Here is a 21169-nt window from a genome sequence, read left to right as displayed (position 1 = left end):
TGCCAAAACAACAGAAACTCCCACAAGGAACCACATTTTTGAAACTACACTTCTTAAGGAATTCATTTAGGGGTGCAGTGACCAGGCCTTTGCACTACTGTAAGGAGGTGGCGGAGACCTTCAGTGCTACCTCTCTCCTTTTTGCTGGTCCCTTGCACTTTATGCGGTACCCTGATGGTGAAACTGGATGTTAACATGTTAATGTTTCACTGCTGTTCAATAATGTGTAATGATATGTACCACTTATGCCTTAATGTTATCCCCTTGTGCTTTACACTGTTAAATGTACTGTGTCTGCCATGTATAACTGTTGTGCTGTGTTTGTTATGCACATACTAGAGGCAGGGACAGAAGTGGCTAAAGAAGGGAGCTGGACTTGCAGCATCAAAGGAGCAGGAAGCTCCTGCTTCCTGTTTGTTCAGAGTCCAGGCAGGGTGTGTGTCCCCATCTGGGGCACAGGTGTGTCCCCGCTTGGGACAGAAGGAGCCCTCGTCTGGGACATAATTAGATCCCTGTCTGGGACAGAAGGGACCACTGGCTGGGGGGGGAATACTGACTGTCAGGACTGTCAGGCACCTGGACTGAATGTGTGCCTCACCAGAGAGGGAAAATATTTAGTAACTTTCCCACACTACAGTTCAAATGAGTTCATGCCGCCAGGGGGCGCAGCTTCGGTGACGACACCGCTAGTCACTAAAGCTCCGTTCCCTGCATTCAATTAATTCCCCAGTCTTTTACAGCCAGGAGCGGCCGTATTAGCAGCGCTCCCAGTTGTAAATGTATTTAAGCCCTTCAGATGGATTACTGCGTGGGACATGACTGTACGGCGGACAGGTATGGGATATTATTTTTTTTTACCTTTTTTTTTTACAGAAGAATGAGGGCTTCGTTTTGGATTGAGCGTACTATAAAGATATTTAAAACCTGTGTGTTTCGTTCTTTAAAAGACTTTATTCTTAATGTGTAATCTGCCATAACAGATGATGGGTAAGCACATTTAGGCTTGGTTTTACATAGGGTTTGTAACTAACATGTGCATTAAACTGATTAAATGAACAAGTTTACCTATATTTATCCTATTGCTTCCCATGTTGACATTAGCACTTGCACTTTACTTGATATTTACATGTCTATACCAGGACATTTGCAGCCATCCTGCTTTCTTGATACATAAGTTTTATGTCTGTCTACTATATGGTTGATTTATTTATGATGTTAGAACTATTATGTGATGTATAATAAATATATACTTATAAATACATACTTTATTATTGATTCCTTGGACTTGGTACTCTTATTTTTTCTGGCTGGTAATCTAAATCTGCCAAATGTGCAGGAATCCAACTGCATTCCTTCATAACAAATTTGTTTGTTTTCACCAAATATATGCCAGTATAACACACTGTCACTTACATGTCACCTTCCATTCAAGTCTAAACTCACAGGAACCATCCCTACCTGACTGATCCCTATCTGAAGAGTCAGATACCGGTTATCTGCAGTAACCTGCCAAGCAGCCTCCAAATCTGAGAAACTATATAGGAAAGGTGTGTACAGTATATACACATATAAATGTGCAACGCATGAAAGCGAGAACGTAATTTCTCCATCTTCTCCATTGTCTCTGTGTCGAAGGATGTCAGACTGCACTTGAATGACATCTGAGTGCAGTGCTATCGTTCACACGCACCCAACGACTTGTATATGTGCGCGTGATCCGAACGGCATGAGAAAATAAATCGCAGACCTGTACAGCCCTATAGTATAACATTGGGCCTAGAGCTATCCGATGAAACATCAGATACCACTCGACCGTGTTATACGCTAGTGTAAGCGAACCCTCAAAATGGCTATTTATAGGATAACTTATTGATCGCTGGGGGTCTGACTGTTGGGCTCCCATTGATCCAGAGAATGAGCCCCCTCTGAATATGGCAGAGGTCGAGCATGCGCACCATCATTCCACTCCTTGCCTGTCAGTCTCAGCAGTTGGACCCCCAACAATCAATAAGTTATTCTTCATGCTATTGATAGTGTATAAGGACATAATTGGACCACCCTTGTACCATACGTAAGACCTTGCCATAAGGGTTCGTGCACACAACCGATTTTCTCGGACGAGTGCTTTCCATGGTTTTCACAGCACTCGTACATATGATATTCTACAGGGCTGTGCACACGTCCAATTTTTTTCTCGAACTGAGTGGCCACAGAAGATGTCGGAAACACGTTTGATTTTGATCCAAGTGTCGGATAAAAATCGTCGATGCAAAAAAAAAAAACGGACTGCACTCAGATGACGTCCGAGTGCAGTTCAATTTTCATAGACTGACAGAATGGTGATGCTGGAGACACTTTTTTTTTTTTTTCCTCTTCACATCCAACAAAAACTGATGCCGCTCTGATCAAACTCAGAGTAATCGAACAGTTTTGCCCAAAGGTGGAGAAAACAATGGTGTGACCCTACTCTGAGCCCGAGCGGTGAAACACAGAGACTTCTGCTTTATAGGACTTGGCACTACCATGTCTTATATGGTTACCTGTTCATTTGAATGAGAGCCATGTAAGAGTACATTTCACAAAGGTCACCCTTTAATAAAGATTACATGCTCCTAGTACTGTTTCCATGTGTGTTAATGCACCTGCTTAAGATCTACCTAAAATCCTATTGAGGGCTCCATTTAAAATCCTGGGAAGTAAGGACATCCATTGGCTCCCACAATAATTGGTAGAGGGGCTCCGCTTGGTCTTGGCACCATCTCCTTGTGGTACACAAAGTCCTCTCCGCTGTATTCTTTTATTGCTCCTATTAGCCAGCTGGCCTTTACATGGGGCAGCAGTTTCAGATGACAAATGTGCTTTTCTTTTGATTGATTTACCATATTTTTACGCTACGAGTTGTACTTTTTAAAGGGTTTTTTTGGTCTTCCTAGCTTCAGGAGCGCACCACTCCTCTACCTTCCAGCTTCCTGTAATGGTCCAAAATCACACCTGAGCAATGCCTGCGACTAGTTTCTCCATACAAGAGGCATCTAGAAGCTGTCATCACCAACAAAGGCTTTTGTACAAAGTATTAAATACATTTCAGTAAGCGCGTTCAATACTTTTTCCCTGTGTCATTTCTCATTATTACACATAACCTAATTTATGGTTTGATTTCTTTGCCTGTGCGGATTGGATGGGTCGTTACCGACATCTGGTGAGACTTTCATGTCAATAGCCCATTTAGAAATATATTTACTTAGAAAGTTGGTGACTTGTTCAATACTTATTTAACGCACTGTATTTTTTCCTAATTTTGCAGTTGATGACTTTTTTTTTCTTGACTTTTTACATTCATTTATATACAATACATATAATGTTATTTCTCAGCACTGGAAATGTCAGTTTTTACCAGCCATGTCTGGAATATTGTTTGCACACACAGAGCCGGCTGAGACTACCTCTATAACTGCTTATCGTCTACAATCTGACCTAATGTATTGTAAGCGCAGCAATGTATCTCTATGTACATAGCGGACCATACACAGGAGCGCTCGCTCTTATGGCTCAGAACTGTGAATGCAGATTCTTACGTCCCCAGAAATTATGTGTCAGAGTAGAACAGGGAGGCCCCATAACCATTAACTTATTCAATGAGCCCCTAGATATTGGCTGTCCCAACAAACAGGCTCTCCATGCATGTGTTGTGACTGTCACACAGCCGTCACACTCTTCAGTAACTCTGCAGTCCGCCTGCGGTCTTCAGTAACTCTGCAGTCCGCTTATGGTCTTCAGTAACTCTGCAGTCCGCCTGCGGTCTTCAGTAACTCTGCAGTCCGCTTATGGTCTTCAGTAACTCTTTAGTCTGCCTGCGGTCTTCAGTAACTCTGCAGTCCTCCTGCGGTCTTCAGTAACTCTGCAGTCCGCTTATGGTCTTCAGTAACTCTGCAGTCCGCCTGCGGTCTTCAGTAACTCTGCAGTCCGCTTATGGTCTTCAGTAACTCTTTAGTCTGCCTGCGGTCTTCAGTAACTCTGCAGTCCTCCTGCGGTCTTCAGTAACTCAGCAGTCTGCCTGCGGTCTTCAGTAACTCTGCAGTCTGATTGCGGTCTTCAGTAACTCTGCAGTCTGCCTGCGGTCTTCAGTAACTCTGCAGTCCGCTTATGGTCTTCAGTAACTCTGCAGTGCGCCTGCGGTCTTCAGTAACTCTGCAGTCCGCTTATGGTCTTCAGTAACTCGTTAGTCTGCCTGCGGTCTTCAGTAACTCTGCAGTCTGCCTGCGGTCTTCAGTAACTCTGCAGTCTGCCTGCGGTCTTCAGTAACTCTTTAGTCTGCCTGCGGTCTTCAGTAACTCTGCAGTCTGCCTGCGGTCTTCAGTAACTCTGTAGTCCTCCTGCGGTCTTCAGTAACTCTGTAGTCCTCCTGCGGTCTTCAGTAACTCAGCAGTCTGCCTGCGGTCTTCAGTAACTCTGCAGTCTGCTTGCGGTCTTCAGTAACTCTGCAGTCTGCTTGCGGTCTTCAGTAACTCTGCAGTCTGCTTGCGGTCTTCAGTAACTCTGCAGTCAGCCTGCGGTCTTCAGTAACTCTGCAGTCCGCCTGCGGTCTTCAGTAACTCTGCAGTCCGCCTGCGGTCTTCAGTAACTCTGCAGTCCGCCTGCGGTCATCAGTAACTCTGCAGTCCGCCTGCGGTCTTCAGTAACTCTGCAGTCCGCCTGCGGTCTTCAGTAACTCTGCAGTCTGCCTGCGGTCTTCAGTAACTCTGCAGTCTGTCTGCGGTCCTCAGTAACTCTGCAGTCCGTCTGCAGTCTTCAGTAACTCTGCAGTCCGCCTGCGGTCTTCAGTAACTCTGCAGTTTGTCTGCGGTCTTCAGTAACTCTGCAGTCCTCCTGCGGTCTTCAGTAACTCTGCAGTCCTCCTGCGGTCTTCAGTAACTCTGCAGTCCCCCTGCGGTCTTCAGTAACTCTGCAGTCTGCTTACGGTCTTCAGTAACTCTGCAGTCCGCCTGCGGTCTTCAGTAACTCTGCAGTCTGCCTGCGGCCTTCAGTAACTCTGCAGTCCTCCTGTGGTCTTCAGTAACTCTGCAGTCCCCCTGCGGCCTTCAGTAACTCTGCAGTCCTCCTGCGGTCTTCAGTAACTCTGCAGTCCCCCTGCGGCCTTCAGTAACTCTGCAGTCCTCCTGCGGTCTTCAGTAACTCTGCAGTCCCCCTGCGGTCTTCAGTAACTCTGCAGTCTGTCTGCGGTCTTCAGTAACTCTGCAGTCTGCTTGCGGTCTTCAGTAACTCTGCAGTCTGCTTGCGGTCTTCAGTAACTCTGCAGTCTGCCTGCGGTCTTCAGTAACTCTGCAGTCTGCCTGCGGTCTTCAGTAACTCTGCAGTCCCCCTGCGGCCTTCAGTAACTCTGCAGTCCTCCTGCGGTCTTCAGTAACTCTGCAGTCCCCCTGCGGCCTTCAGTAACTCTGCAGTCCTCCTGCGGTCTTCAGTAACTCTGCAGTCCCCCTGCGGACTTCAGTAACTCTGCAGTCTGCTTGCGGTCTTCAGTAACTCTGCAGTCTGTCTGCGGTCTTCAGTAACTCTGCAGTCCGCCTGCGGTCTTCAGTAACTCTGCAGTCCTCCTGCGGTCTTCAGTAACTCTGCAGTCCCCCTGCGGCCTTCAGTAACTCTGCAGTCTGCTTGCGGTCTTCAGTAACTCTGCAGTCTGTCTGCGGTCTTCAGTAACTCTGCAGTCCGCCTGCGGTCTTCAGTAACTCTGCAGTCCCCTTGCGGCCTTCAGTAACTCTGCAGTCCTCCTGCGGTCTTCAGTAACTCTGCAGTCCCCCTGCGGTCTTCAGTAACTCTGCAGTCTGCTTGCGATCTTCAGTAACTCTGCAGTCTGTCTGCGGTCTTCAGTAACTCTGCAGTCCGCATGCGGTCTTCAGTAACTCTGCAGTCCTCCTGCGGTCTTCAGTAACTCTGCAGTCTGCTTGCGGTCTTCAGTAACTCTGCAGTCCGCCTGCGGTCTTCAGTAACTCTGTAGTCCGCTTATGGTCTTCAGTAACTCTTTTGTCTGCCTGCGGTCTTCAGTAACTCTGTAGTCCTACTGCGGTCTTCAGTAACTCTGCAGTCCGCCTGCGGTCTTCAGTAACTCTGCAGTCTGCCTGCGGTGTTCAGTAACTCTGCAGTCTGCTTATGGTCTTCAGTAACTCTGCAGTCCGCCTGCGGTCTTCAGTAACTCTGCAGTCCGCCTGCGGTCTTCAGTAACTCTGCAGTCTGCCTGCGGTCTTCAGTAACTCTGCAGTCTGCCTGCGGTCTTCAGTAACTCCGCAGTCTGTCTGCGGTCTTCAGTAACTCTGCAGTCCTCCTGCGGTCTTCAGTAACTCTGCAGTCCGCCTGCGGTCTTCAGTAACTCTGCAGTCTGCCTGCGGTCTTCAGTAACTCTGCAGTCTGTCTGCGGTCTTCAGTAACTCTGCAGTCTGCCTGCGGTCTTCAGTAACTCTGCAGTCTGCCTGCGGTCTTCAGTAACTCTGCACTCTGCCTGCGGTCTTCAGTAACTCTGCAGTCCGCCTGCGGTCTTCAGTAACTCTGCAGTCCGCCTGCGGTCTTCAGTAACTCTGCAGTCCTCCTGCGGTCTTCAGTAACTCTGCAGTCTGCCTGCGGTCTTCAGTAACTCTGTAGTCCGCTTATGGTCTTCAGTAACTCTATTGTCTGCCTGCGGTCTTCAGTAACTCTGCAGTCCGCCTGCGGTCTTCAGTAACTCTGCAGTCCGCCTGCGGTCTTCAGTAACTCTGCAGTCCGCCTGCGGTCTTCAGTAACTCTGCAGTCTGCCTGCGGTCTTCAGTAACTCTGCAGTCTGTCTGCGGTCTTCAGTAACTCTGCAGTCTGCCTGCGGTCTTCAGTAACTCTGCAGTCTGCCTGCGGTCTTCAGTAACTCTGCAGTCCGCCTGCGGTCTTCAGTAACTCTGCAGTCCGCCTGCGGTCTTCAGTAACTCTGCAGTCCGCCTGCGGTCTTCAGTAACTCTGCAGTCCTCCTGCGGTCTTCAGTAACTCTTTTGTCTGCCTGCGGTCTTCAGTAACTCTGCAGTCCGCCTGCGGTCTTCAGTAACTCTGCAGTCCGCCTGCGGTCTTCAGTAACTCTGCAGTCCGCCTGCGGTCTTCAGTAACTCTGCAGTCCGCCTGCCGTCTTCAGTAACTCTGCAGTCTGCCTGCGGTCTTCAGTAACTCTGCAGTCTGTCTGCGGTCTTCAGTAACTCTGCAGTCCGCCTGCGGTCTTCAGTAACTCTGCAGTCTGTCTGCGGTCTTCAGTAACTCTGCAGTCCGCCTGCGGTCTTCAGTAACTCTGCAGTCCGCCTGCGGTCTTCAGTAACTCTGCAGTCTGTCTGTGGTCTTCAGTAACTCTGCAGTCCTCCTGCGGTCTTCAGTAACTCTGCAGTCCCCCTGCGGTGTTCAGTAACTCTGCAGTCTGCTTATGGTCTTCAGTAACTCTGCAGTCCGCCTGCGGTCTTCAGTAACTCTGCAGTCCCCCTGCGGTCTCAGTAACTCTGCAGTCCGCCTGCGATCTTCAGTAACTCTGCAGTCCGCCTGCAGTCTTCAGTAACTCTGCAGTCTGCCTGCGGTCTTCAGTAACTCTGCAGTCTGCCTGCGTCTTCAGTAACTCTGCAGTCTGTCTGCGGTCTTCAGTAACTCTGCAGTCTGCCTGCGGTCTTCAGTAACTCTGCAGTCTGCCTGCGGTCTTCAGTAACTCTGCAGTCTGCATGCGGTCTTCAGTAACTCTGCAGTCTGCCTGCGGTCTTCAGTAACTCTGCAGTCTGCCTGCGGTCTTCAGTAACTCTGCAGTCTGCCTGCGGTCTTCAGTAACTCTGCAGTCTGCCTGAGGTCTTCAGTAACTCTGCAGTCTGTCTGCGGTCTTCAGTAACTCTGCAGTCTGCCTGCGGTCTTCAGTAACTCTGCAGTCTGTCTGCGGTCTTCAGTAACTCTGCAGTCCGCCTGCGGTCTTCAGTAACTCTGCAGTCTGTCTGCGGTCTTCAGTAACTCTGCAGTCTGCCTGCGGTCTTCAGTAACTCTGCAGTCTGCTTGCGGTCTTCAGTAACTCTGCAGTCTGCTTGCGGTCTTCAGTAACTCTGCAGTCCGCCTGCGGTCTTCAGTAACTCCGCAGTCTGTCTGCGGTCTTCAGTAACTCTGCAGTCCTCCTGCGGTCTTCAGTAACTCTGCAGTCCGCCTGCGGTCTTCAGTAACTCCGCAGTCTGTCTGCGGTCTTCAGTAACTCTGCAGTCCTCCTGCGGTCTTCAGTAACTCTGCAGTCCCCCTGCGGTCTCAGTAACTCTGCAGTCCGCCTGCGGTCTTCAGTAACTCTGCAGTCCGCCTGCGTTCTTCAGTAACTCTGCAGTCTGCTTGCGGTCTTCAGTAACTCTGCAGTCCGCCTGCGGTCTTCAGTAACTCTGCAGTCCGCCTGCGGTCTTCAGTAACTCTGCAGTCTGCCTGCGGTCTTCAGTAACTCTGCAGTCTGCCTGCGGTCTTCAGTAACTCTGCAGTCCGCCTGCGGTCTTCAGTAACTCTGCAGTCCTCCTGCGGTCTTTAGTAACTCTGCAGTCTGCTTGCGGTCTTCAGTAACTCTGCAGTCCGCCTGCGGTCTTCAGTAACTCTGCAGTCCGCCTGCGGTCTTCAGTAACTCTGCAGTCTGTCTGCGGTCTTCAGTAACTCTGCAGTCCTCCTGCGGTCTTCAGTAACTCTGCAGTCCCCCTGCGGTCTTCAGTAACTCTGCAGTGTGCTTACGGTCTTCAGTAACTCTGCAGTCCGACTGCGGTCTTCAGTAACTCTGCAGTCCGCCTGCGGTCTTCAGTAACTCTGCAGTCCGCCTGCGGTCTTCAGTAACTCTGCAGTCCGCCTGCGGTCTTCAGTAACTCTGCAGTCCGCCTGCGGTCTTCAGTAACTCTGCAGTCCGCCTGCGGTCTTCAGTAACTCTGCAGTCTGTCTGTGGTCTTCAGTAACTCTGCAGTCCTCCTGCGGTCTTCAGTAACTATGCAGTCCCCCTGCGGTGTTCAGTAACTCTGCAGTCTGCTTATGGTCTTCAGTAACTCTGCAGTCCGCCTGCGGTCTTCAGTAACTCTGCAGTCCGCCTGCGGTCTTCAGTAACTCTGCAGTCTGCCTGCGGTCTTCAGTAACTCTGCAGTCTGCCTGCGGTCTTCAGTAACTCTGCAGTCCGCCTGCGGTCTTCAGTAACTCTGCAGTCCGCCTGCGGTCTTCAGTAATTCTGCAGTCCGCCTGCGGTCTTCAGTAACTCTGCAGTCCCCCTGCGGTCTTCAGTAACTCAGCAGTCTGCCTGCGGTCTTCAGTAACTCTGCAGTCCGCCTGCGGTCTTCAGTAACTCCGCAGTCTGTCTGCGGTCTTCAGTAAATCTGCAGTCCTCCTGCGGTCTTCAGTAACTCTGCAGTCCGCCTGCGGTCTTCAGTAACTCTGCAGTCCTCCTGCGGTCTTCAGTAACTCTGCAGTCTGCCTGCGGTCTTCAGTTACTCTGTAGTCCGCTTATGGTCTTCAGTAACTCTTTTGTCTGCCTGCGGTCTTCAGTAACTCTGCAGTCTGTCTGCGGTCTTCAGTAACTCTGCAGTCTACCTGCGGTCTTCAGTAACTCTGCAGTCTGCCTGCGGTCTTCAGTAACTCTGCAGTCTGCCTGCACTCTTCAGTAACTCTGCAGTCTGCCTGGGGTCTTCAGTAACTCTGCAGTCTGCTTGCGGTCTTCAGTAACTCTGCAGTCTGCCTGCGGTCTTCAGTAACTCTGCAGTCCGCCTGCGGTCTTAAGTAACTCCGCAGTCTGTCTGCGGTCTTCAGTAACTCTGCAGTCCTCCTGCGGTCTTCAGTAACTCTGCAGTCCCCCTGCGGTCTCAGTAACTCTGCAGTCCGCCTGCGATCTTCAGTAACTCTGCAGTCCGCCTGCAGTCTTCAGTAACTCTGCAGTCTGTCTGCGGTCTTCAGTAACTCTGCAGTCTGCCTGCGGTCTTCAGTAACTCTGCAGTCTGCCTGCGGTCTTCAGTAACTCTGCAGTCTGCATGCGGTCTTCAGTAACTCTGCAGTCTGCCTGCGGTCTTCAGTAACTCTGCAGTCCGCTTATGGTCTTCAGTAACTCTGCAGTCTGCCTGCGGTCTTCAGTAACTCTGCAGTCTGCCTGCGGTCTTCAGTAACTCTGCAGTCTGCCTGCGGTCTTCAGTAACTCTGCAGTCTGCCTGAGGTCTTCAGTAACTCTGCAGTCTGTCTGCGGTCTTCAGTAACTCTGCAGTCTGCCTGCGGTCTTCAGTAACTCTGCAGTCTGTCTGCGGTCTTCAGTAACTCTGCAGTCCGCCTGCGGTCTTCAGTAACTCTGCAGTCTGTCTGCGGTCTTCAGTAACTCTGCAGTCTGCCTGCGGTCTTCAGTAACTCTGCAGTCTGCTTGCGGTCTTCAGTAACTCTGCAGTCTGCTTGCGGTCTTCAGTAACTCTGCAGTCCGCCTGCGGTCTTCAGTAACTCCGCAGTCTGTCTGCGGTCTTCAGTAACTCTGCAGTCCTCCTGCGGTCTTCAGTAACTCTGCAGTCCGCCTGCGGTCTTCAGTAACTCCGCAGTCTGTCTGCGGTCTTCAGTAACTCTGCAGTCCTCCTGCGGTCTTCAGTAACTCTGCAGTCCCCCTGCGGTGTTCAGTAACTCTGCAGTCCGCCTGCGGTCTTCAGTAACTCTGCAGTCCGCCTGCGTTCTTCAGTAACTCTGCAGTCTGCTTGCGGTCTTCAGTAACTCTGCAATCCGCCTACGGTCTTCAGTAACTCTGCAGTCCGCCTGCGGTCTTCAGTAACTCTGCAGTCTGCCTGCGGTCTTCAGTAACTCTGCAGTCTGCCTGCGGTCTTCAGTAACTCTGCAGTCCGCCTGCGGTCTTCAGTAACTCTGCAGTCCTCCTGCGGTCTTTAGTAACTCTGCAGTCTGCTTGCGGTCTTCAGTAACTCTGCAGTCCGCCTGCGGTCTTCAGTAACTCTGCAGTCCGCCTGCGGTCTTCAGTAACTCTGCAGTCTGTCTGCGGTCTTCAGTAACTCTGCAGTCCTCCTGCGGTCTTCAGTAACTCTGCAGTCCCCCTGCGGTCTTCAGTAACTCTGCAGTGTGCTTACGGTCTTCAGTAACTCTGCAGTCCGACTGCGGTCTTCAGTAACTCTGCAGTCCGCCTGCGGTCTTCAGTAACTCTGCAGTCCGCCTGCGGTCTTCAGTAACTCTGCAGTCCGCCTGTGGTCTTCAGTAACTCTGCAGTCCGCCTGCGGTCTTCAGTAACTCTGCAGTCCGCCTGCGGTCTTCAGTAACTCTGCAGTCCGCCTGCGGTCTTCAGTAACTCTGCAGTCCGCCTGCGGTCTTCAGTAACTCTGCAGTCCGCCTGCGGTCTTCAGTAACTCTGCAGTCCGCCTGCGGTCTTCAGTAACTCTGCAGTCTGTCTGCGGTCTTCAGTAACTCTGCAGTCCTCCTGCGGTCTTCAGTAACTCTGCAGTCCCCCTGCGGTCTTCAGTAACTCTGCAGTGTGCTTACGGTCTTCAGTAACTCTGCAGTCCGACTGCGGTCTTCAGTAACTCTGCAGTCCGCCTGCGGTCTTCAGTAACTGCAGTCTGCCTGCGGTCTTCAGTAACTCTGCAGTCTGCCTGCGATCTTCAGTAACTCTGCAGTCCGCCTGCGGTCTTCAGTAACTCTGCAGTCTGCCTGCGGTCTTCAGTAACTCTGCAGTCTGCCTGCGGTCTTCAGTAACTCTGCAGTCTGCCTGCGGTCTTCAGTAACTCTGCAGTCTGCCTGCGGTCTTCAGTAACTCTGCAGTCTGCCTGCGGTCTTCAGTAACTCTGCAGTCCGCCTGCGGTCTTCAGTAACTCTGCAGTCTGCCTGCGGTCTTCAGTAACTCTGCAGTCCGCCTGCGGTCTTCAGTAACTCTGCAGTCTGCCTGCGGTCTTCAGTAACTCTGTAGTCCGCTTATGGTCTTCAGTAACTCTGCAGTCTGCCTGCGGTCTTCAGTAACTCTGCAGTCCGCCTGCGGTCTTCAGTAACTCTGCAGTCCGCCTGCGGTCTTCAGTAACTCTGCAGTCCGCCTGCGGTCTTCAGTAACTCTGCAGTCCGCCTGCGGTCTTCAGTAACTCTGCAGTCTGCCTGCGGTCTTCAGTAACTCTGCAGTCCGCCTGCGGTCTTCAGTAACTCTGCAGTCTGCCTGCGGTCTTCAGTAACTCTGCAGTCCGCTTATGGTCTTCAGTAACTCTGCAGTCCGCCTGCGGTCTTCAGTAACTCTGCAGTCCGCTTATGGTCTTCAGTAACTCTGCCGTCTGCCTGCGGTCTTCAGTAACTCTGCAGTCCGCCTGCCGTCTTCAGTAACTCTGCAGTCCGCCTGCGGTCTTCAGTAACTCTGCAGTCTGCCTGCGGTCTTCATTAACTCTGCAGTCCGCCTGCGGTCTTCAGTAACTCTGCAGTCTGCCTGCGGTCTTCAGTAACTCTGCAGTCCGCCTGCGGTCTTCAGTAACTCTGCAGTCTGCCTGCGGTCTTCAGTAACTCTGCAGTCTGCCTGCGGTCTTCAGTAACTCTGCAGTCTGCCTGCGGTCTTTAGTAACTCTGCAGTCCGCCTGCGGTCTTCAGTAACTCTGCAGTCCGCCTGCGGTCTTCAGTAACTCTGCAGTCCGCCTGCGGTCTTCAGTAACTCTGCAGTCTGCCTGCGGTCTTCAGTAATTCTGCAGTCTGCCTGCGGTCTTCAGTAACTCTGCAGTCCGCCTGCGGTCTTCAGTAACTCTGCAGTCCGCCTGCGGTCTTCAGTAACTCTGCAGTCCGCCTGCGGTCTTCAGTAACTCTGCAGTCCCCCTGCGGTCTTCAGTAACTCTGCAGTGTGCTTACGGTCTTCAGTAACTCTGCAGTCCGACTGCGGTCTTCAGTAACTCTGCAGTCCGCCTGCGGTCTTCAGTAACTCTGCAGTCTGCCTGCGGTCTTCAGTAACTCTGCCGTCTGCCTGCGGTCTTCAGTAACTCTGCAGTCCGCCTGCGGTCTTCAGTAACTCTGCAGTCTGCCTGCGGTCTTCAGTAACTCTGCAGTCCGCCTGCGGTCTTCAGTAACTCTGCAGTCTGCCTGCGGTCTTCAGTAACTCTGCAGTCTGCCTGCGGTCTTCAGTAACTCTGCAGTCTGCCTGCGGTCTTCAGTAACTCTGCAGTCCGCCTGCGGTCTTCAGTAACTCTGCAGTCCGCCTGCGGTCTTCAGTAACTCTGCAGTCCGCCTGCGGTCTTCAGTAACTCTGCAGTCCGCCTGCGGTCTTCAGTAACTCTGCAGTCGGCCTGCGGTCTTCAGTAACTCTGCAGTGTGCTTACGGTCTTCAGTAACTCTGCAGTCTGCCTGCGGTCTTCAGTAACTCTGCAGTCTGCTTGCGGTCTTCAGTAACTCTGCAGTCTGCTTGCGGTCTTCAGTAACTCTGCAGTCCGCCTGCGGTCTTCAGTAACTCCGCAGTCTGTCTGCGGTCTTCAGTAACTCTGCAGTCCTCCTGCGGTCTTCAGTAACTCTGCAGTCTGTCTGCGGTCTTCAGTAACTCTGCAGTCCTCCTGCGGTCTTCAGTAACTCTGCAGTCTGCCTGCGGTCTCAGTAACTCTGCAGTCTGCCTGCGGTCTTCAGTAACTCTGCAGTCCGCCTGCAGTCTTCAGTAACTCTGCAGTCTGCCTGCGGTCTTCAGTAACTCTGCAGTCTGCCTGCGGTCTTCAGTAACTCTGCAGTCTGTCTGCGGTCTTCAGTAACTCTGCAGTCCGCCTGCGGTCTTCAGAAACTCTGCAGTCTGTCTGCGGTCTTCAGTAACTCTGCAGTCCGCCTGCGGTCTTCAGAAACTCTGCAGTCTGTCTGCGGTCTTCAGTAACTCTGCAGTCCTCCTGCGGTCTTCAGTAACTCTGCAGTCCCCCTGCGGTCTTCAGTAACTCTGCAGTCTGCTTAAGGTCTTCAGTAACTCTGCAGTCCGCCTGCGGTCTTCAGTAACTCTGCAGTCCGCCTGCGGTCTTCAGTAACTCTGCAGTCTGCCTGCGGTCTTCAGTAACTCTGCAGTCTGCCTGCGGTCTTCAGTAACTCTGCAGTCTGCCTGCGGTCTTCAGTAACTCTGCAGTCTGCCTGCGGTCTTCAGTAACTCTGCAGTCTGCCTGCGGTCTTCAGTAACTCTGCAGTCTGCCTGCGGTCTTCAGTAACTCTGCAGTCCGCCTGCGGTCTTCAGTAACTCTGCAGTCCGCCTGCGGTCTTCAGTAACTCTGCAGTCCGCCTGCGGTCTTCAGTAACTCTGCAGTCCGCCTGCGGTCTTCAGTAACTCTGCAGTCCGCCTGCGGTCTTCAGTAACTCTGCAGTCCGCCTGCGGTCTTCAGTAACTCTGCAGTCCGCCTGCGGTCTTCAGTAACTCTGCAGTCCGCCTGCGGTCTTCAGTAACTCTGCAGTCCGTCTGCGGTCTTCAGTAACTCTGCAGTCCGCCTGCGGTCTTCAGTAACTCTGCAGTCCGCCTGCGGTCTTCAGTAACTCTGCAGTCCGCCTGCGGTCTTCAGTAACTCTGCAGTCCGCCTGCGGTCTTCAGTAACTCTGCAGTCTGTCTGCGGTCTTCAGTAACTCTGCAGTCCTCCTGCGGTCTTCAGTAACTCTGCAGTCCCCCTGCGGTCTTCAGTAACTCTGCAGTGTGCTTACGGTCTTCAGTAACTCTGCAGTCCGACTGCGGTCTTCAGTAACTCTGCAGTCCGCCTGCGGTCTTCAGTAACTCTGTAGTCCGCCTGCGGTCTTCAGTAACTCTGTAGTCCGCTTATGGTCTTCAGTAACTCTGCAGTCTGCCTGCGGTCTTCAGTAACTCTGCAGTCAGCCTGCGGTCTTCAGTAACTCTGCAGTCCGCCTGCGGTCTTCAGTAACTCTGCAGTCCGCCTGCGGTCTTCAGTAACTCTGCAGTCCGCCTGCGGTCTTCAGTAACTCTGCAGTCCGCCTGCGGTCTTCAGTAACTCTGCAGTCTGCCTGCGGTCTTCAGTAACTCTGCAGTCCGCCTGTGGTCTTCAGTAACTCTGTAGTCCGCTTATGGTCTTCAGTAACTCTGCAGTCCCCCTGCGGTCTTCAGTAACTCTGCAGTCCGCCTGTGGTCTTCAGTAACTCTGTAGTCCGCTTATGGTCTTCAGTAACTCTGCAGTCCGCCTGCGGTCTTCAGTAACTCTGCAGTCTGCCTGCGGTCTTCAGTAACTCTGTAGTCCGCTTATGGTCTTCAGTAACTCTGCAGTCTGCCTGCGGTCTTCAGTAACTCTGCAGTCTGCCTGCGGTCTTCAGTAACTCTGCAGTCTGCCTGCGGTCTTCAGTAACTCTGCAGTCTGCCTGCGGTCTTCAGTAACTCTGCAGTCTGCCTGCGGTCTTCAGTATCTCTGTAGTCCGCTTATGGCCTTCAGTAACTGTGTAGTCCGCTTATGGTCTTCAGTAACTCTGCAGTCCGCCTGCGGTCTTCAGTAACTCTGCAGTCCGCCTGCGGTCTTCAGTAACTCTGCAGTCCGCCTGCGGTCTTCAGTAACTCTGCAGTCTGCCTGCGGTCTTCAGTAACTCTGCAGTCCGCCTGCGGTCTTCAGTAACTCTGCAGTCCGCCTGCGGTCTTCAGTAACTCTGCAGTCCGCCTGCGGTCTTCAGTAACTCTGCAGTCTGCCTGCGGTCTTCAGTAACTCTGCAGTCTGCCTGCGGTCTTCAGTATCTCTGTAGTCCGCTTATGGCCTTCAGTAACTCTGTAGTCCGCTTATGGTCTTCAGTAACTCTGCAGTCCGCCTGCGGTCTTCAGTAACTCTGCAGTCTGCCTGCGGTCTTCAGTAACTCTGCAGTCTGCCTGCGGTCTTCAGTAACTCTGCAGTCCGCCTGCGGTCTTCAGTAACTCTGCAGTCTGCCTGCGGTCTTCAGTAACTCTGCAGTCCGCCTGCGGTCTTCAGTAACTCTGCAGTCTGCCTGCGGTCTTCAGTAACTCTGCAGTCTGCCTGCGGTCTTCAGTATCTCTGTAGTCCGCTTATGGCCTTCAGTAACTCTGTAGTCCGCTTATGGTCTTCAGTAACTCTGCAGTCCGCCTGCGGTCTTCAGTAACTCTGCAGTCTGCCTGCGGTCTTCAGTAACTCTGTAGTCCGCTTATGGTTTTCAGTAACTCTGCAGTCCGCCTGCGGTCTTCAGTAACTCTGCAGTCTGCCTGCGGTCTTCAGTAACTCTGCAGTCTGTCTGCGGTCTTCAGTAACTCTGCAGTCTGTCTGCGGTCTTCAGTAACTCTGCAGTCTGCCTGCGGTCTTCAGTAACTCTGCAGTCTGCCTGCGGTCTTCAGTAACTCTGCAGTCTGCCTGCGGTCTTCAGTAACTCTGCAGTCTGCCTGCGGTCTTCAGTAACTCTGCAGTCTGCCTGCGGTCTTCAGTAACTCTGCAGTCTGCCTGCGGTCTTCAGTAACTCTGCAGTCTGCCTGCGGTCTTCAGTAACTCTGTAGTCCGCTTATGGTCTCCATTCTGGGAAGGGTAACGAGACACAATTCCCCAGTAAGGTACTGACAACTCCGTGAAGTCACCAGGATCTGAGCAGATTTCTATCGCAGCCATCTTCCCCAGGGCGATAATGCGGTGTCCCCCCTCAACATATGTCCATCCTGGGGGCTCAAAGGGCTTTTTTGGTCCTTTAAGACAGAAGAGCATTAGGGGTCTGACGCTCCACACCCCCAAGGGTCAGACCGCAGATTCCTATCCTATGTGTAAGGTGGCGTCAGACCGGTTCTCTCTGCTGGACTTCAGCCTTCCGCATACGGTATATGCAGTCTCTACCATATGGGGCGGCGGACGGATCCCTGTGCTCCTGCATCACTTATATGGAAGTAGCCCCTATAAGAGATGGTGCAGTAATGGGGGCTGCAGATGTCACTTCCTCCAGAAGGAAATGTAGGTACATTGGGCAGCCATGAGATGGTGAATCTCCACCCTGATGGGGAGTATGCGACCGGTCTCTACTGTGTCCTGAGCCATTAATCTCTAACATACAGCTGTCTGTGGTGTTATTTGCGGATTTTCTTCTTTCTTTATGCATAAAATAATAATTAAAAAATATCAGCACCAAGGACAAGACCCCAGACCGGAAGTCCGCCATTTTGCTACACCCTCATTCTGAAGCCACCGGAAGTAGTAATCACATCCTCCCTCTGACAGGTATTACAGCCCCTCTGTTCGTTATAACCAGTATATTGCACCTCTCCCCCCTCCCCCTCTGCCTCTACACTTCTACACTTCTCCTTTCCCTCAGCCATTCACCGTTTCCCTTCCCAGGTGACGTTGGAACGCATAGCCCCGCCCCTCTTATCCGGGGCACGTCGCAGTGTACGTGCTGACGTCACGGAGGTATTAAGAAGCTGCTGACAGGCGATTCCCCGGCCAGTGTCACTGCGGAGAAGATGGCGGTGAGAGTGATGCGCGGAGGAGACCCCGGGGGCCGCGGAGGACTGGGGGGCCCGGCGGCGGGGGCCCGGGAGCACGTCCAGGCGGTCAGCAGGGACTACCTGTCCCAGCCGCGGCTCAGTGAGTACGGGGCGGTCATGTGACCGGGAAATGGCCATATAGCCCCCTAATTATATATGTGTAGGGGGAGCTGCCCCGCCGTATATGATGGGGGCAGTAGTGGACACTCCCTTTAAGAGATGTGGCTGATGGAAACCAATGGGCAGCCCTGAGATCTGTGACCCTCCACCCTGCATTGGGGGCAGGGAGTTGCCTTATTAGCAGTTGTCTTCTAGGATCTTCATATTGGGGGATTGTCTTATTAGCAGCTGTTTATTAGGAATTATTATATTGCGTTGTGGTTGCAGAACTACATCTCCCAGCATGCCCACAACTGTCAGACTATCAGGGCTTGCTGGGAGATGTAGTTCTACAAGCAGATCAGTATATTGAGTGGCTGTCGGTGCATGTTGTGGGTACAGGCAGCGCGGTGCCTCCGGCGGCTCATTTTATTTAATGCTGTTTACAGTGACAACACGAAGTAACAGGCCTGTGTTATGTGCAGGCAGGATGTACGGTCATGTGATCGCCTGCATGTCTGCCATCATGTGACCTGCACCCCCATCCTCCGCCTCGTCCGCCCTCCCCCCATATACGTCCTCATTCCTGCACCGAGACGCTGGAGAATTCCTCTTCTCACCAGTGTGCGACCTTTCCTCGTTATTTTCATCCATTTATCGTATTAACTCCTTTATATAATTCGCAGCATTGTAAGAAATGTTTTATATTTTTCATCTTTCGATTCTTGCATAATAATTTTTTTTTTTCCAGATTATTATTTTAATTCCCTCGCTGCTTTATTTTATTATTTTTTACCAACTTCCCGTCGGACGCTTCGTTTGAGCTCAATGCATGCTGGGATAGTGAAGAGTCGTCATCAGGGGGCAGAGGTTGTGGTCTCTGCCGCAGCCTCTGTCCCCACCTTTAGACGAAGCGTTATCAGTGATGTCCGCCTCAGTGGCTGACAAGTCCCTGCTCTACTGAGCATGCGTCGGTTGTCAATTCTGACGGCTGCTTCCATTCTTGTCACTGTGTAATATGCGTAGTGACAGTGCGTTCTCTCTATGGCTCTGGTGATGAGCTGGCGAGAGAGCGCACTGTCAGTGAGTGGTGTTAGATGATCACCCAGCGTGCAGTAAAAGCAGAGACCAGCCCTGCACTTGCCTGAGTACTGACCGTGGTGCGGGCCCCCCCCTCGGGTGCAGGTGGTTACGGCCCCCCCCTCGGGTGCAGGTGGTTCGGGCCCCCCCCCCCCCCCCCTCGGGTGCAGGAGGTGCAGGCAGTGCAGCCCCCCTCGGTGCAGGCGCTACAGCTGTGTCTGCAGTAAATCATAGGTCTTCCAGCAGGTTGCTGAGCGATGCTTTGTGCACACTTTGATTTCTCAGTATCAGAAACCTTAATGTTGGCCAGAAACCCGCTGAGTAAAATGTGAATTTCAGACCCTTTTTTTATCATTCAGTTGAAAAAAAACACTGAAAGAATTGACGTGCTGCAGATTAGAATATGATTTTATGATTCAAATGCACAAGGATAAATAAGCAGCAAATGCTCGAGGTTTCCGAAATCTGCTTCACTTTCACCGTGCTGTAAAGAGAGAGTGTGAACAAGCTTTACGGCGGAGTTCACGTGTGGCTTATTTTACTCACAAATTACCTAAACAGGTGACTGAGCTTGGGGTTAATCAGTTTGGAAAAACACAGCTTTATTACAGTGTACAAATATGAGGGGGCATATGGATCTATGGATCCGTTACTGTAGGAGCAGTGAGACTATGGATTCTTTACTGTGGGAGCAGTGAGACTATGAATTATTTACTGTGGGAGCAGTGAGACTATGGATTATTTACTGTAGGAGCAGTGAGACTCTGGATTCTTTACTGTTAGAGCAGTGAGACTATGGATTATTTACTGTGGGAGCAGTGAGACTCTGGATTCTTTACTGTTAGAGCAGTGAGACTATGGATTATTTACTGTAGGAGCAGTGAGACTATGGATTCTTTACTGTGGGAGCAGTGAGACTATGGATTCTTTACTGTAGGAGCAGTGAGACTATGGATTCTTTACTGTAGGAGCAGTGAGACTATGGATTATTTACTGTAGGAGCAGTGAGACTCTGGATTCTTTACTGTTAGAGCAGTGAGACTATGGATTCTTTACTGTTAGAGCAGTGAGACTATGGATTATTTACTGTGGGAGCAGTGAGACTATGGATTCTTTACTGTAGGAGCAGTGAGACTATGGATTCTTTACTGTAGGAGCAGTGAGACTATGGATTATTTACTGTAGGAGCAGTGAGACTCTGGATTCTTTACTGTTAGAGCAGTGAGACTATGGATTATTTACTGTGGGAGCAGTGAGACTATGGATTATTTACTGTGGGAGCAGTGAGACTATGGATTATTTACTGTAGGAGCAGTGAGACTCTGGATTCTTTACTGTTAGAGCAGTGAGACTATGGATTATTTACTGTGGGAGCAGTGAGACTATGGATTCTTTACTGTGGGAGCAGTGAGACTATGGATTCTTTACTGTAGGAGCAGTGAGACTATGGATTATTTACTGTAGGAGCAGTGAGACTATGGATTATTTACTGTAGGAGCAGTGGGACTAAGGATTCTTTACTGTGGGAGCAGTGAGACTATGGATTATTTACTGTAGGAGCAGTGAGACTATGGATTATTTACTGTAGGAGCAGTGAGACTATGGATTATTTACTGTAGGAGCAGTGAGACTATGGATTCTTTACTGTGGGAGCAGTGAGACTATGGATTCTTTACTGTGGGAGCAGTGAAACTATGGATTCTTTACTGTGGGAGCAGTGAGACTGGATTCTTTACTGTGGGAGCAGTGAGACTATGAATTATTTACTGTAGGAGCAGTGGGACTATGGATTCTTTACTGTGGGAGCAGTGAGACTATGGATTATTTACTGTCGGAGCAGTGAGACTATGGATTATTTACTGTAGGAGCAGTGAGACTATGGATTCTTTACTGTGGGAGCAGTGAGACTATGGATTCTTTACTGTGGGAGCAGTGAAACTATGGATTCTTTACTGTGGGAGCAGTGAGACTGGATTCTTTACTGTGGGAGCAGTGAGACTATGAATTATTTACTGTAGGAGCAGTGGGACTATGGATTCTTTACTGTGGGAGCAGTGAGACTATGGATTATTTACTGTCGGAGCAGTGAGACTATGGATTCTTTACTGTTGGAGCAGTGAGACTATGGATTCTTTACTGTTGGACCAATGAGACTATGGATTCTTTACTGTTGGACCAATGAGACTATGGATTATTTACTGTAGGAGCAGTGAGACTATGAATTATTTACTGTAGGAGCAGTGAGACTATGGATTCTTTACTGTGGGAGCAGTGAGACTAAGGATTCTTTACTGTGGGAGCAGTGAGACTATGGATTATTTACTGTAGGAGCAGTGAGACTATGGATTCTTTACTGTGGGAGCAGTGAGACTGGATTCTTTACTGTGGGAGCAGTGAGACTATGAATTATTTACTGTAGGAGCAGTGGGACTATGGATTCTTTACTGTGGGAGCAGTGAGACTATGGATTATTTACTGTCGGAGCAGTGAGACTATGGATTCTTTACTGTTGGACCAATGAGACTATGGATTCTTTACTGTTGGACCAATGAGACTATGGATTCTTTACTGTTGGACTAATGAGACTATGGATTATTTACTGTAGGAGCAGTGAGACTATGG

The 21169-nt window shown here is 51.0% G+C and overlaps 1 protein-coding gene across 1 annotated transcript in view; it reads left to right on the top strand.

Moving 5' to 3' along the window:
* Nucleotides 1–17291: 17291 nt before the first annotated feature.
* The window catches only part of ATP6V1B2 (ATPase H+ transporting V1 subunit B2), a 35208-nt gene continuing 31330 nt past the window's right edge, over nucleotides 17292–21169 (top strand). Inside the window, exon 1 of the mRNA XM_069767006.1 lies at nucleotides 17292–17468. Coding sequence (XP_069623107.1) covers nucleotides 17345–17468 — 124 coding nt within the window. The 5' untranslated portion in view covers nucleotides 17292–17344. The remainder of the gene's footprint in view (nucleotides 17469–21169) is intronic.

Source organism: Ranitomeya imitator, chromosome 4 (genome assembly GCF_032444005.1).
Source record: "Ranitomeya imitator isolate aRanImi1 chromosome 4, aRanImi1.pri, whole genome shotgun sequence".
NCBI classification, from domain to species: domain Eukaryota; kingdom Metazoa; phylum Chordata; class Amphibia; order Anura; family Dendrobatidae; genus Ranitomeya; species Ranitomeya imitator.
The sequence above is the reverse complement of the archived record's forward strand: the minus strand, read 5'-3'. Positions and strand labels throughout refer to the sequence as shown.